General features: G+C 44.0%; 2 protein-coding genes across 2 annotated transcripts in view; both read left to right on the plus strand.

Annotated features, from left to right (window-relative positions):
• The window catches only part of CHN2 (chimerin 2), a 163,629-nt gene extending 156,238 nt beyond the window's left edge, over nucleotides 1-7,391 (plus strand). Inside the window, exons 12-13 of the mRNA XM_062569262.1 lie at nucleotides 1,589-1,694; nucleotides 5,541-7,391. Of these exons, the coding sequence (XP_062425246.1) occupies nucleotides 1,589-1,694; nucleotides 5,541-5,712 (278 nt within the window). The 3' untranslated portion in view covers nucleotides 5,713-7,391. The remainder of the gene's footprint in view (nucleotides 1-1,588; nucleotides 1,695-5,540) is intronic.
• Nucleotides 7,392-14,509: 7,118 nt separating this feature from the next.
• PRR15 (proline rich 15) lies at nucleotides 14,510-14,842 on the plus strand. Its single transcript, XM_062567616.1, has one exon. It carries the CDS (start codon nucleotides 14,510-14,512, stop codon nucleotides 14,840-14,842), a length of 333 nt encoding a protein of 110 aa, XP_062423600.1.
• Nucleotides 14,843-16,385: the final 1,543 nt, after the last annotated feature.

The following is a 16,385-nucleotide window of genomic DNA, read 5'->3' on the forward strand; positions in this document are numbered from 1 at the left end:
TTGCTCTTTTGTTCTAAACTACCCAAATTCTGCGCGGAGAGGTGGAATGTCTAATGCCACTGCAAGGGCTGAATGTGGCCCCGGCAGGGCGCTGGGGCCGGCATGACCGCCGCCGGGCCGGCTGCCAGAGGCGTACGAGCCTGCACGATCTGTCAGCGCTCGGGCCTGGTGAGTGCTTCGCCTTGCCCCGCCGGGGCACAGCGTTCCCTCTGCCTCCCGTAGCCTGCGCACCGGGGCTGCCCCGTTCTCCCGCAGGGCTCCACGTGCAGTCAGGCACGGATCAGAGCAGCGAGGCACCCCACAAAGCACGCCTGCCCCACGCTTCGTGTGCAGCCCCCGTTCACTAGGTCCTACAGCGTCCAACGCATGTTCAGATAGGAAGCAGCATGCACTGACCCCCATGGGTGCACGGTGTCGGGGGGGGGGGGGAAGGGCAGCAGCGTTCATTGCTTTGCTTATAACATGGTGTTGGCAGAGAGAGCAAGAGATGAGATTTACCTCAAATTCTGCCCTCCAGGGCACAGCTTTCCACATAGTGATAGTCACTAATGAAAACTCACCAGACAGAATTGCATCAAAATGAGATTATCAGCAAAGATTTCAAAGATCTGAGATCACTAAGAAGTAGCATGCTTTCTTCTTTAAAACGTGTCCTTAGAGCTTTTGAAATGGCACACGGCACGGCGATAAGCAACAGGAACAGCGTTGTGTGTGACTGTGCTGGCTCACCTTCCCTTTGGCTTAGCCGACCTTGCATTCCCCTGGCAACCAGGGCTGCCTTTCTCTTGCACTCCTGTGTTCCTCTTGCGACAGAGAAATTGTTCTTGCTTGTCACCAGTCTTATAAATGACACGCTTAAAGAAAGCAATTCCTATCATGTCAATCCACCAACCTTTTAAAAGCAGAACATAAAGATTTTTAATCTTCTAATTCAGACACTTGGTGCCTTTTTTTTGAAAAGTCATACAACAAATACAACTCTTACTCAGTTCACAGCCTATGAATCTATATTTTTCTTGTAAAATACATGTAAATCTTACTCAGATTTTCAGAGAGATTGCCAAGCAGTCTTAAATGACCATCGATGATCTCAAATAACTGATACCTCGTATTTAAATATGCTCAGACATTTTTATTTGCAAGATGTTATGTCCTTTCAGTGTCTCTAGCAAAACTTTAGTATAACTCAGTATATTCAAGCAAAGTCTCTGAAGTATATGCTCACACTCCCATCTCTTTTTGAAGGCTATGGTAGGTAATCTCATCTAAGTTTTTAAAGAGTCAGTTCCAGACAGAGTATTATGAAGCAGTTATGAAGCTCTGCTACTGTAGAAACACCAACCTGTAGATAGATACACTGATCATATTGATAGACAATTGGGTGGTCTTTGTGGGTAATTTCTTTGTAAGATCATTTTCTGAGACTGCAAAGGTTGCTAATAGTCACCTTATTTGTGAGTTTAATATTTACCTCTACAAACACAGTCAATAGCTTTGAAATGACTCCATAATAATAACTTAGCTTCCTGAATTATTGCCTATTTACAAATGTAAACCCGTATTAACATTAATTGTTTGTGTCTTATAGAAATCTCCAATCCTGATGAACGACTAGAAGCAATTCATGAAGTGTTGATGTTACTCCCTGCTGCTCACTATGAGACGCTTAGATACCTAATGATTCATCTCAAAAAGTGAGTTAATTGGCATGCAGGATAATACTTGGAAAGCTTACAAATTTTCTGCCTTGAAAGAGAGATACTGCAGAAAATACTGATAAAGCCTCCATTAGGGCACAGCCACTAAAGCAATTATGTTACAAATAAAAAGACAAGCTGTGTTTGTGTAAATGCGTATAAACGATGCACATATGCAGCGTAGCTCCTTCTGTCAGCAAATCACTGCAAGCCTTTGAAGAGTTAATTCAGATTTGTCATGTCTCTCCAAGGTAGATAATATCTGAAAAAAATACCAGAATCATAGTTACTTTAGGGATATGTTAGATGTGCAGTGGCAAGTTGTTTGATCATGCTTTGCTTCTGACTCCCCTTAACTCCTGATTTGTCCTCCTGAACTATAACCCTAAAAGGAAAGAACTGCCTCTTACTAGTTGTTTGCTCACATCACAGTTAAGCCAAAAATCAAACAGGGCCTATTTTTATACTGCTAATAAAAAGCTATACAGACACTTAACAGTTACTTCATATTTCTTTCAGTTTTAAACACACTCTGCCTTATTCACTTTCCAAAACTTCTTTAGTCATAAGGAATATGGAATTTGCAAAAGTGCTTAAATTCTATTTTGAAAGTGACTTGGGAATCTAGTGCCATATTTTCAAAGCTTTTAGCTAGATGCCAAGGCAAATTATGAAGTGCACCAAAGAGGGGTAAGATGCTTCACACACTAATTTGAAGCTAAAATGTTTTTCAGAATCATGATAACACCACTTTGCAGTTTTGGGCACCTAGATGCCCCCTAAAGTCTTGCTTGTAAGTTTTGGAATATTAAAGCTGAGTAAAGATTGACACTGTCATTTTAAAGCAACCATTCATTTAAGAATATATTGCCTGAGATATGAGCCTTTTCTCTCATTAAAGTTTATGGGATACTTGGAAACAACAAAAAAGAGGGTTAGGGAGAAAGAAAACTGTTCATCTTCGTCACAGCACATCTTTGATCATCCTTAGCTGTACCTCTACTTGTAACTACTTGGGTGCAAATGGATTATTTTCTGTTTTTGAGACAGATATGCATTATTAATACCACCCTGAAAAAAAGACTTTAACTCACATAAAACTGCATTAGAGAGCTTCTGTGAAATGCATTTCATGCTTAATCAAGTTCTCATTATGTAGAGACTTCTCATTTTGAATTGGCTCAGGTCATTACACTGAGTAATTTTTTCTTTTGATGAGACATTACCTGGCATGCAGGAGCTTTTTTTGGACTCTGTAGAAATTTCAGAATTACAGAATGGTTGAGGTTGGAAGGGATCTCTGGAGATCATCTAGTCCAACCCGCCTGCTCAAGCAAGGTCACCTAGAGCGTGTTAGACAGGGTTGCATCCAGGCAGGTTTTGAATATCTCCACAGAAGGAGATGCCACAACTTCTCTGGGCAACCTGTCCAGTGCTCCGTCACTCTCACAGGAAAGAAGTTCTTCCTCATATTCAGGCAGAACTTCCTTTGGTTCAGTTTGTGCCCATTGCCTCTCGTCCTGTTGCTGGGCATCACTAAAAGGAGTCAGGCCTCATCCTCTTTGCACCCTCCCTTAAGATATTGATAAGATCCCCCCTCAGTCTTCTCTTCCACAGGCTAAAGAGGCCCAGCTCTCACAGCCGTTCCTCATAGGATGGATGTTCCAGTCCCCTAATCATCTTCGTAGCCCTACGCTGGACTCTCTCCAGTAGCTCCCTGTCTCTCTTGTACTGGGGAGCCCAGAACTGGACACAGTACTCAAGATGAGGCCTCACCAGGGCTGAGTAGAGGGGCAGGATCACCTCCCTTGACCTGCTGGCAACACTCTTCCTAATGTACCCCAGGATACCATTGCCTTTTTGGCCACAAGGGCACTTTGCTGGCTCATGGTAAACTTGTTGTCCACCAGCTCTCCCAGATCCTTCTCCACAGAGGTGCTTTCCAGCAGGTCAGCCCCCAGCCAGTACTGGTGCAGGGAGTTCTTCCTCCCTAGGTGCAGGACTCTGCACTTGCCCTTGTCGAACTTCTTGAGGCTCCTTTCCACCCAACTCTCCAGCCTGTCAGGTCTCTCTGAATGGCAGCACAGCCCTCTGGTGTATCAGCCACTCCTCCCATTTTGGAACAGTCAAGAAAATCTGACAGAGGATAGTATCAGTAATAAAAAATGTGCTTGTCAGTCAATTGGTTAATTGTTTGCTGTTTAACTTGCAGAGCAGTATTCTGCAGTCAAATAGGAATGTTCTTTCTGACAACTTTTTTAGTCAAAATTGGAGGAAATGTAAGAGCAGTTTCCTATGTGGCGAAGTACATGATAGTAAGACACAGGTCATTGCATAGCTGCATCTCTGCTGCATGCGGATACAGAAGGAAAGCAGACAAGTTACTCATCTACTTGCACAGTAGTGGCAGGGGCTAGGCAGAGCCTACATTTGCCTTTTCTCCCTGCAAAGCACCAGCTAGCATGCATGTGCTGGAAAATGATGAGGTAGGGCATTAGCAGTTTTCTGTCCTCTTGAAAACAAGCAAGAACTGTGTTTTTCTGGGCTTCTCCTTGAACAGAGCTATTCTTTGAAGAGAGCTAACAAGAGAGGTGAAATTTAGTCTTACTTGGACCTTGCAAACACAGGAAGACCAGATTATCTCATTTGGTTTCAGTCTGTTTCTGTTCTCCTGATGGCATGAGGAAATCCACTGCCTACTGCTATCCAGTTGAGAATTGCTATGGCCAGAGGCAATCCTAGCTATTTCCCCAAAAGCTGGCTGCAATACAGTGGCTGCACTGTGGCAGAGGAGCTGTGCTGGGAGAAGATGTCAAAATTCACCTGTGCTCTACTTAGTAACAGCAAGTGTCTGGTCCATGGGGGACCATGACCTACTAAGTGATTGTGGCTCTGTCTCTGTATTGCAGTACAAAAACAGTCTTAAGATGGAACTCAAATACCAAAGGACTGCTGGGACAACACCAGTGTGACCCAGCTGTACTATTTGGACAAAAACCTTGCGCACACCTTGCATTTTCCAGTAGGCCTAAGGGCCCACTTCTCTGCAGCTTGGACAATCCCTGGCAGTCTGTATTTGCTGCAGGCTTGGAGCCCGTCTATCCTTGTATTACATTGTAAGACCCATGTCAGAGGAAGAAAACAGCCTGGGATCCTTCCTAGAAGTACCTCTGTTCTCTGTCAAGGATAGACAGCATTTGTAGCAGTCTGACTTCTTGCTGGATACAGACTCCTAGAGACAAGAAACCATATGCAGCTAACTGAGTTTCCAGATTGCTCCAGGTTTCAGCCTGCTCCTGAAGTACAGGAGTAGCCAGAATAACTCAGCTGTCATCCCAAGATAAACAGCAAATCCAAAATTCATGTACAGGTTCCCTGAAGGCTGATTTTCCTTATCTGGGAGCATGGGGGATCATGGATAGTCAAAAGAAATTACAGGTTCATATTCAGTGTGATGCACACTGAGTCCAACATGGCACAGAACTATGTTACTGCAGGGTGGGGGAATGTTCCATGCATCATCATTTAAACTGTGATTATGCTCTTCAGAAAAGCAGTTGCCTCTAATTCTTATACCTTAAATGTTAGCCACGTGGCCAAGAGTTGCAGGAAGGGTGTTTAAAGGTACTGGAATATACGGCCCCACCATAACTGCATTGTATTGCTGTGGAAATGGTTACTATGTTGAGGGTAAGTAAAAATTGTTACTGAAAAAAATGTCATTATCTAGCAATATTTGATATGAAGCAGACCCACAGAATAAAGATACAATATATTCTTTTGGTAACTAAATGACTACTTGCCTTTTTTTTTTTTTTTTTTTTTTTTTTTTTCCTATTTTAGGGTTACTTTGCATGAAAAGGAGAATTTTATGAATGCTGAAAACCTGGGAATAGTGTTTGGGCCTACTTTAATGAGACCTCCAGAAGACAGTACCCTTGCTACTCTGAATGACATGCGGTACCAGAAGTTAATTGTGCAAATTTTAATAGAAAATGAAGATGTTCTCTTTTAGACCAATAGAGACATAACTTCATAGCCATTTATTTTGAAACAATTAGTTTGAAAGGAAAATACGTTTCTTTACAATTTTTAAAAAATAAAAGTTCCTTGGCTGCACTTCAGTTTCTGCAAAGTTGCAGATAGATGCCAAAATGCTTGGGAAAGCCTATGTCTCATAGACATATGCGTCTTTGTAGAAGGGAAAAAAAGGTCAGAAAAAATCCTCTTACCTTGTATCTTTTGCCTTGCCTCAGATGTATATTTGTTTTGAGAAGTTGCAAACAATTTTATTGTTAACTTATTAAGAAACACAAAACATATTTTAATATGGCTAGAGAAGCAAAAAGGTACTTAATCAGTGTTACTTGTATACAGCTATACATTTTCCCTCTCCATAAGACATAATTATATATGTCAATTGTGAAACAGAACCTATATTATAAAGATATTTTTACTTTACCTAGCTGAAAGAATGGCATTTTATTTTAGCGAACTATAAACCAATGCGGTGCATTGATTATTTTCCACATAATTCTCTCCTGCATTTTTGCTATGATATATTGAAAACAATTACCACTAATGCAGTATTATCCTGATATACCTCTTTCATTGCAAATGTTTTAAAGGAGAATTCTTTTCTTGTGTGTATTCCAACTTTCTTTACATTTCTTTCTTTATATTTTAGGCACTGGCATTCTAAGATTGTATAGTATACTTTTAGCCATTTGATATTTCTGAAAACATATAGTATTTTCTCTTTTTTGTCTTTTTTTTAATCCCATGTCAAATATAGTATTGGGAATTTTTCATAAGTCCTGGTGGTAGTATCAGTTTCACATGCCAGATTTTTCTTGGATTACAGTAATATGTAAGTTAAGTGATGCTGGGACACTGGATATTTTCTGGCCTTGTTGAAAAGTTAGCACTTTTGGGGGTTAATTATGAAGGATTTGGTTTTTCTGTAAAAATCAAGCTATGTTTTGTCATGTTTCTGTATTTATAAACGTACAGTAAATCTGCTGAAAATGTAGGTATTTCTCTTGAATGTGTTTCCTGATGGTTTGTTTTGAAAAAACAAGAATGTGTAAGAAATGTGGGAGTTGGTAAATTTAATTATTACCAAATTTTAATATGTTTCTCCCTTTGCAAACATTGATCTACAGAGTTCATAGTCTAACTGCAACTTATTCCTAATGTTAAAACGGTTTCTAAGCATGAGATGTTTCTGCAAGCATAGCAAATCAGCATACTTTACTACCAAACTCAATTTTCAATACAAAAAAAGTATTAATCCCTTATCTTGATCGTTTGAATCATATGCTTGGTAACTCAGTGATGCAGTTTCCTGAATTATTTCAGGGAGCAGTTGTTTCTATTCAAATTGAAAAATATGTGTAACTATGATAATGAAGGGAGGTGGAGGTTATTACTGTAAATTTTTTGTCTTCTAGAGAAATAACTAAGGGCTAGATAGATTAACCCGGATTGCAGAGCAAATGCTAAATAGTCTCAGTACCCAATACTTCTATAGATCCTCATGAACTGTACAGGACTATTTGTGATAGGTTATGTACTACTTAATACTGTCATAAAAATGATCTGGAAATGGTTTTATTTTGTGAAGTGAAATATGCTTTGTAATTTATGATAGTGTAAATGGAAGGAAAATCCCATTAAATGTGTTAAAGAGTTCTGGTGTCTGTCACTTTGACCACATGGCAAACTGCCAAAAGAAAATCAATTGCTAACTACTGTCCTGACATTGCTGGAAAGTTTCCTACTTGGAAAACTTAAAATAGTTTTACTGAATGTCAGTTCCAAAATGGTACTTAGATGTTCATACTACCACAATCAAGTCTATAAATACACTTCTGTACTGAGATCATTCTGAACCACCTCTGTGTAAAATTTCAAGAAAGCAAAGACTCAAAATATCAATCCAGTGAGTTCTATACTTTTGAAGACACGAAGCTATCATACCAATTTTACACTTCCTTGAATGCAGACATACGACTGACAATGATTTTCTTCATTTTCAGTAATTTGTTGTTTTTTTAAGACAGGAACTGTACTCGAGTACCATTTTTGATTTTGCAGAGAGACAAATAAATCTATGCCACTGTGCATCTGTTTCTCTCTTTGTTAGCAAATTAGTACCTTTGACGTATCTCACAGTCTGGGGCCTTTAACATATCTCCCATCCCAAGAGTTAAATGACTGTACAAAATAATAAAGTGTCTTTGGAGGGTGGAAGTTTCTAATCTACTCGACAGAGAAAAGAGTATGATTCTGCATCTTAAAACGCAAATATCAAATGAATTGTCAGTATTTGTCTCAGGTAACCAACAGAGAGTGGGCATTCTCACTGTGGAAGTGGAAGGATCTTATCCCCTCCACATCTCCTTAGCACTGCCTTGTGCTGCACGCATGTCATCTCCAGTGACAGACTGACTTTAGCTGTCACGGCTGCAGCTCGGTATGAGCAGCTGTGATCTGATCGTGGAGCTTTGTCTGTAAAACAGACTGTCTGCTAATGTAAAAGGCAAAGCATATATATCTTTAATGCAAGCCTACAAACCAGTACACAGGAAAATGTTGTGTGTGACAGCATTACACCAGCTCCTTCTCCTTCCTTCAAAGCATTCGGCAGAATACTATGTCTTATCTCTCTCTAGGCACTGCTACAAAGTAGAAAGGGACATTCAAAAGATGTTCCAGGAGGTTCTGCTATAGCTTCTATAACTTCCCCTACAGGTCCTTTCACCTGAAGTGACACTGGAACTAGGTGAAATCTCTGCACTTGACTGTGCTTGAGCCCATTTGACTGCAGCTGACTATTAGGCCTTAACCTTGTTCCTCTCCAGGTACTTGAGAATGTCTTTACTGGTCTGCTGCAAACTCAGCAGTTGTACTGCACTGCAGGCATCCACACGTGCTTTACATCTACCATTCAGCTAGCCCCATCTTCTGGTATGCAGGTGCTATTCTGTACCCCATTACAGCTGATCCTCAGGGCTGCCAGGGTCATAGGACTTCCCTATCATAAAACAAAAGTGTCTTAGCCATATTTAATAAAACATTACATAAGATAATGATTTGTAAGGTAATAACTTTTATGAGTGCTATGAAACAGCTGAAATCCTTTCTTTGCCGATAGTCTTTGTAAGGTTTTTTGCTAGCAGATATAAATAGTTTGAACTGTATGTTGCAACTATATGAATTTATATGAAAAAAAATGTTCTATGAAAAACAGCATAGTCAGGTTTTCTACAGACTGTATCCCACACATGGCAAATCCTAGCTGTGCTGTTTCCCTCATGCCCACAGTTCATCTTATCTCAGTTCCTCTAGGCCCTTCCTTAGCCCCTTGCTGCATATCCTATAATTGCCAAGCTGGAAAAGAGACAGCATATGCTGTGTCTGGCTCCAAAGTATGTGTATACTGAAGAGGCAGCTGGTAGGCAAAACTGACCAAGGAACTGTTAAAGGCTTTCCTCACCTGGGACTTTGACTTGAGGCTCCTCTACCAAGACACCAGTTGTCATGAAACTTAATTATCTCTCTCCTGCTGTTAAATATCATTAAAATTTGACAAAGGATTCAAACATCAAGGACTGGGGAGAGAGAAGAATTTGCAGAAAGAAAACAGAAAAGGAGTGTAAGTGCATATATTCTGTTTCCTTAGGAAAACATTTTTAAAATGATTGCAGAGGAGAGAGTCTTGCTGTTTACTCCACTTCTCTGTGAGTGATTTCTCTGATGTCATTTTAAGCTACAGGACTGGTGTAACAGAACACAAAGCTGGCTGAATTGGTGCCACATTCATTTTAGTGATAAGCAAGAGAACAGTTTCCTATACATTCTATAGTCTGTGAGCTCCCACATCACTTGAACTTTACCTGGGCTCTCAGAAAGAATCTATATTGGGTTTAGAAGAGATCCTGAACAAGGATAAACACCTGAAACAGACACCTGAGGAAAGACCCAAGCTGTGCGTTAGTGCCAAATTTAGGATAGAGAAGGGAAGGGTGATCATGGTATAATACTGGGCAGGACTCTGGTCTTACTAAGCTCTGTAGTGAGACTTCACTAGTGGAGGGCCTGTGGTAATAAACATCTGGACTAAAAGGAGGCTTAAAGTCACACTGCATGAAGAGGTACAAAGGAATGTAGGTACAGAGAAGAGTTTGAAGAGGATGTGAAGCAATTGCATCGTTCCTTTTACAGTAAACACATAGCACAATGTAGATCAAGTGAGACACTGACATGACCAGCTGTGTTTGCATAGGGCTCTGCCTGGACTCGCATGTCTGGAAGGAGTGCGTTTTTCTAACCCAGTTATGCTGCTGCTCTCTCCTTCTCTCTCCTACTGCAAGATGAAGAGAGACAACTACTGCTGGTGTACCTGCTAGCTGCTGCCAGTAGCACATCCCCCCAGATCCATCCCATATCTTACCAATAGGAGAAAAGCTGCCTGCTTCCCTGGTTCTGCTGATGGCTGGAGCTGGCAGTAGAGCCTGGCAGGATGGAGGTGTTACCCTGCTGTCAGAAAAGGAGCAGAAGAGGAGGTGGGGCTGGGAGGAAGGCCTCGCAGAAGTGCATTCTCAAGTGGGCACTTCTCAAGCTGTTCAAATTCCCCAAAATGGCAGCAGCTGGAGTAGCTAAGGCATTTCCCCTGGATGTCGTACTCTACCAACCTGTATCATAGGCACATGTGGTAGAAGCCTCTCTGGCGCCTTTCTTAATTCTTCATTGATAAACACAGACTGAAGGTCTGCAGAAAAGGGAGAAAGAAGATCCTGCTGCCCATAGATCCCACTGCTGATAAACAGGAATTGATGAAAACTCTGATGAGGAATGTAATTCACAAAGACCTATATACTGGGAAGAATGCCATCAAACTGGATTATCAAAGCAGGATTATATTGCTATATCCCCTACAGCTAACTAAAGGTAAGGAAGAGACTATAGGGCCCATTGAGATAAGAAGAGGGAGGGAGTCAATGCATCCTACATTCTTTAAACTGTAGAGATGAATTTCTTGAGTAAAGATTATGGTTAAGATTTTAAAATCTGCACTTTGAAGAAATAAGATAATTGATGAATGCTCTAGGGCCTGCAGGAATAGCAAGTCAATGAGCCTTACTAGGGGACCACACCTAATACTCTCTTTCACTTGAAGGCATGGTCTTTTGGTTATAATTACACTGATGTTACACTGAGAACCAGGATTTGGGAGTCCAAAGACTGAAGGACCAGGTTTATTGCTGCAGTTAGGAAGAAAGTTCATGTCAAGAGAGGCCAGTGCTTTGTATTCTACCATAGAGATGAGCAACTGGTTATAAGCAGAGATACTGGTAGGGTTCAGTTTACAATAGAGCTTGGAAATCTAATGTGTCAGGAACCAACCTTATTACTGAAAGCTGGGAAGTTGCATTATTGCAGGATTCTGCAGGGCCTGATGATATGGGAAGAAGGCTGGAGCTAAGAGGGAGGTCAAAGTATTCCTTCTTTTCTCAGAAGTATGAGACACCTGTTATCACTAAGATGAAGGTTAGAATGACAGTTAGGCTTAGCTTTAGGGTTTGGAACTATGGATCCTGAAGAACAGATGGCAACTGGCTGCTGAAGGCCCACATAAATGGCAAGGGACTGAAGCCAGTATTTGAAAATGCCTTGTTACCTGTTCTGCTACAAGGTGTGCACGTGCATGGTCCAACATGCATGATGTTACCACATGCTGCTGCCCAAGAACATCAGAAAGGATGCTGACATTCATATATATTGTTGTCAGCATATGCCCCATGTTTAAAACATAGTAATAGTCAGGGTTAGGTTAGGAATCCAAATATTGAGGAAGTTGTATTGTTACTGAATATACTAGATGCTGCAGGGCCATCAGTATTAAGAATAAAGCCTGGCGTCAATAAAGGCCAGGGATTTACGAGACTTCTTTTTGCTGTTGCTGTAGGTACACATCTCATAGTTAGGATTAGACTTCAGAAATCTACAGCCTAAAGCACTGAGTTGTTACTGCAGCTGCAAGAACTGCAGTGCACTGGTACCAATAATGATCAACTCTATCTGTTTTTAAGTGTGGTCAGGAGTACGATTATTGTCTGGGTAAAGGATTCTAAATCTGAGTGAACTGAAATTTTTGCAAGACCTGCAGAGCTAGGAAGGATACTGGTATCAGCAGTCATAAATGTCTTTTTTTTTTATTCTATTGTAGGAATAGGTCTTTACTTTCATCTCCAGATATTATGAGGGTGAGAAATAAGATGAGGTTTACAATTCAAGACTCAGAGCTTCGAAGAATTGAGTTTGCTGCTTGGTATACAGACATAAGAAAAAGGCTGTTGCTTTTAGGGACTGACACTCTTCTGTTTTCTTCTGCCATGGAGATTAGTTCATTGGATACAAGGTAGGGGCTGGTAGGTGCTCAGAAACTGAAAGTTTGAGAAGCTGTGTTTAAGGCAGGCTGCTGCAGGGTCTACAGAATCAGAGTCAGTGCTAGTATGTAGTAGCACCTTATACTCTTACACTGCATTGAAAGGCTTCAGTGCTTTATCATCTCTTTTGATCAAGTTCTGGGCCTTGATTATAGGCATGGCTATTGTTAGGGTGAAGTTTCAGAATCTGCTGTGTTCTGAGCCAAATTTATTCATGAATCTGAAGTTACCGGTGAGTTAGGACAAGCACGAGCACTAATACAAGCCTTATGTTCCACTATAGGGCTACTTCCCTTCATAGAACCAATGTTACGGTTTATGTAAGGATATTGTCTTGGGTAGTGTTGCAGGCAGAAATGGGAAAGTTAGGACTACATCTGTATCACTCAGTTAACGGGGCCAGGGACTTCTTCCATGCCAAGCACCACAGACTTGCCATAGCCACATTACATACTACTTTACACACCACTGTTGTCACCAGTGGCATTTTAGATTTTTTTTTTCCAGAGCACTTCCCTCCAAAAATTGTCCAGTGTCTGAACTAACATGAAGGCTGTGCTTCAGCCCATCAAACTGGTCATTTTTGTACCCTAAGGCTGAGATGCTGTGATGCATGTCCTAGACTGTAATATAAGCAGTAGTGATATCTAAAGCGCCTGAGGGGGCAAAAACCTGTTGCAATAATGCCTAAAGACTATGGAGAGAGATAAACTGGTGTAGCTTTGCCTATTCTGCCTAGGAGGAATAATCTTGTGTTTTTACAGCCTCCAAACCATGGCTAGATGTTGGCTGCTAATTGACAAAGACCAAAATCATGTCAGGGAATCTCCACTAACAATAGGGCCAATTACCATGTAGCATTCAAAGTCACTCCCCAGGTTTACTTTTTTTGGCTGTATAGACATAGCCAGAAACGTGAAGTGCTGCATTTCATATAGGATGAGGCAGCTTCACAGTAAACATTTAAGAAGCAGCTTGCTATCAACATCGAAAATATTCTTCCATTTTACTAAAGTGTTGCAGTCCATCACTATAGTTATAGTAAAGTTTAAAATTTGAGGTCCTACTAGCTCTTGTAAATCTAAAGTTTAAGAAGTTATTGCTGGCTTCTTCAGAGTAGGTGGCCTGGTGTGGATAGGAACCAATTCTTCAAATGGTCTTTTACTGTAAGCATGGGTCACTTGTTTCTAATTAAAGTAATATTTAGAGTTCAAGATCTAAGCATTTCAAGAACTGATTTTAATGCTGAATGCTAAAATGCTCCCAAAGTCCACTTGTGTCAATAGGTATCAGTGCTGCAAGCTTTCTTCTAAACTAAGAGCCGACTGCTCAGTTGTATGTGAGGTCAGACTTAGTGCTTAACAATCTAAAGAATCAGGTGTACTGTAGAATATTGCTGGGAACACTGAGAAGAGCTCTGCTCTCTTTCTAGGTGTCATTGCCGTTATGTCAGCTACATTTGTTTTTTAAAGATTGCCAGTTAAAGACCATTTTCTTCAGTGTTACCTATCACGTGCTGTCTATCATGTGCACACACAAAATACACACAAAATGACTTCATGTGGGTTCTTGTTACAGCCGTGGACAATGACAACACTGCACGTATTGTTTGTACCCCTGCATTTGGTTATAAACTTAGCTTTGCCTTACTTGAACTAACCTATAAGGCTCTCTCCTCCTTCCCGTCTTTTCTCTGGGATACTTTTCATCTGTGCTGCCAACAACAAATGTTGACCCCGTCCCTCCCTCTCTCCCTCCCCGGGGGGCTGCTCCCCCACCGCCCGCTGCCCCCTTTGCAGCGGAGCCCGAGCCTCCCTCTCCGCCCGGCGCCAGCAGGGCCGGGCAGGCGGCAGAGAGCCGCCCCGGCCGCGAGCAGCGCACCGCTGCCGCCTCCCCGCCGGCGCCTGGCTAACGGCCAACGGCCAACGGCCAACGGCTGCCGCCCCGCCCACACCTGCCGGCGCAGCCAATGGGGCGCGGGGCGAGGCGCGGGGCGGGGCGCGGGGCCGCCCGGCGGGCCAATGGGGCGCGGGGCGAGCCGCGGCTCCGGCCGCCACCTGCCGCCGCGCTGCAGAGCCGCCTCGCGACAGGGTGGCGAGGAGCGGCCGCGCTCGCCTGTGAGGGAAGGAGCGCGCTCGCGGTGCGGCCGGAGGTCAGTGCCGCGCTTCGCCTGCCCGCCGCGCGGCGGAGGAAGCGGCCGGCCCCGCTCCGCTCTGCTCCCCTCGGCGGGCGGCTCGCGCGGGCCCCGCTGGAGCCCCCCCGGGGCCGCGGCAGGGTGTCGCGCCGCCGCGGGGCGCCCGGCGCTCACCGTGTCCCCTCTCCCCCCGCAGGAGCCGCGGCGGTGCCCGGCGCGCCGAGATGGCGGACCGCGCCGCGGCCGCGAAAGGCGGCTCCGCGGCGCCCTGGTGGAAGGCGCTGACCGGCAAGAAGAAGCCGCAGGAGGCAGCGCCGCCGCCCGCCGAGCCGCCCGCGCCGCCCAGCCCCAGCGCCCGGGAGAGCCAGCCGCCACCCGCCGGCAGCGCCGAGCCCAAGGGTGCGGGCGGCAGCGGCGGCCGCCGCGGCCTCCGCGTCTCCCACTCGGGCCGCTTCAAGGAGCGGCGCAAGGTGCGCGCCTCGCTGCTGGCTGACGGCCCCGAGGTCTTCGAGGGCAGCGGCCCCGGCGCCGCCGCCGCCGCCGCGGGGGGCGAGTAGCCCGGGAGCGCTGGCCGCTGCCGCGGAGCCGCGCCGCGGGCACCCCGGGCTGACCCGCGCACCCGCGGCGCGCCCCGGCGGCCAGCAGCCGCCTCGGCTCGGCTCGCCCCGCCTCGCGGGCGACGGGGAGACGCGTCAGGGCAGGTCTCCCGGGCCGCGACCCGGCGCCGCGGGGGGCCTGGCAGCGCGGGACCGCAGCGCTGACGACGCTGAGCTGGAGGACTGAGGCCCGCCGTGAGATGGAGATGCCGCGTGCTGCCGTGCACCAGCGGCGCCAGGACCAGACCCTGAGATCATGGGATGTGTGATTGCCTTAACGGGAATAGCGATAACCACCCCTTTCGCGATCCTGTGGTGAATGGACTCGAAGGTGCTCTCCCGGGGCCAGCGCAGCTGCTCTGTGCCTTCCCCCAGCCGCCTCCGTGAGACGGCTTTTCTGCTTCTCAGAGCTATTTCTCAGCTTTTCTCGGTGCTCTGGCCCTGGAGGCGGTTTGCTGCTCTCATATGCTGCTTTTTGAAGGAAGAGGGGATGAAGTGTTCTTATCTAATTTCAAGGCCAAGAAACTCCAGCAGTGCCTTAGCTCTCTAACAATCGTGTTCCTGTCCGGCTGTTAGTGAGCACACTAGTAAATGAATGCTTCTGCATTCAGGGAGTCATAAGAGAGGTATTGTAAGGGACAGGTACGTGGATTCTCCCATGCCTCGTGTTGTGTTGCATTTAAATATGCAAACGGTGGAACTATATGGTTCTTCTCTCCTCACTGTGTAATTATGAGCAGGTGTTTCAGAGGTTAATCCCCTGTAGTTCTGTTACAGAAAGGCTGGTTACTATCTAACAATCCACGTTATTCACCTGGGGAACACATGATTCTTGCATAATTGGTGGTACTGGTATAATGAAGGCTCAGCTGAAGAATGTTAAATGTTATATGAATGATAAAATGTAGAGAGAGCAGAGACTTGCCCTGACAAGGATGGGCAGAGTTGTATTTTAAAGAGGCTTTGGCACCACTGGAAGTATACATAATGTTTATTGTGTTCAGAGATTGTGAAGCAAGGTTAAAAATTCCCAAGATTTCTTTCTATAGCAATCTAATACGCTTTAACTTGGGCGGCTAGCTGCTCTTTGTGTAACAACTCCTGAATTTTCAGACACAACTGAACTATAAGCCAGATTTGTACTGGTGATGTGCCTTACAGAGCAAAATATTTAGCTATTATGTGTTTCTTGATAATGTTTATTTATTGTAAAATGCATTCACAATGTATTTTGTTAAAATAGTTCTAGATTTTTTTTTTTTTGAGATGATACTGCATAGTGGCCAGGACTGAAAGTTATTTACTAACTAACAGTCAAGTGTTAAGCAGTTCTGATTTTTGTTTGTTTTGTAATTAATTAGCTATAGTCATTCCAAAATTAAGTGACTTGAAAGAAAAAAGACCTGAGAAGTATATTCCGAGTGGAAATATGAATGGACTGTCACTGACAGTCATTGAAATAAAATACTAAAACAGTAATAGATACAGGGAAAAATGCCACGTA

The sequence above is a fragment of the Rhea pennata genome, chromosome 2, assembly GCF_028389875.1.
Source record: "Rhea pennata isolate bPtePen1 chromosome 2, bPtePen1.pri, whole genome shotgun sequence".
NCBI lineage: Eukaryota > Metazoa > Chordata > Aves > Rheiformes > Rheidae > Rhea > Rhea pennata.

Excerpts from the sequence above, each read along its gene's own strand:
- PRR15 (XM_062567616.1), top strand. The coding sequence starts at position 14,510 with ATGGCGGACCGCGCCGCGGCCGCGAAAGGCGGCTCCGCGGCGCCCTGG.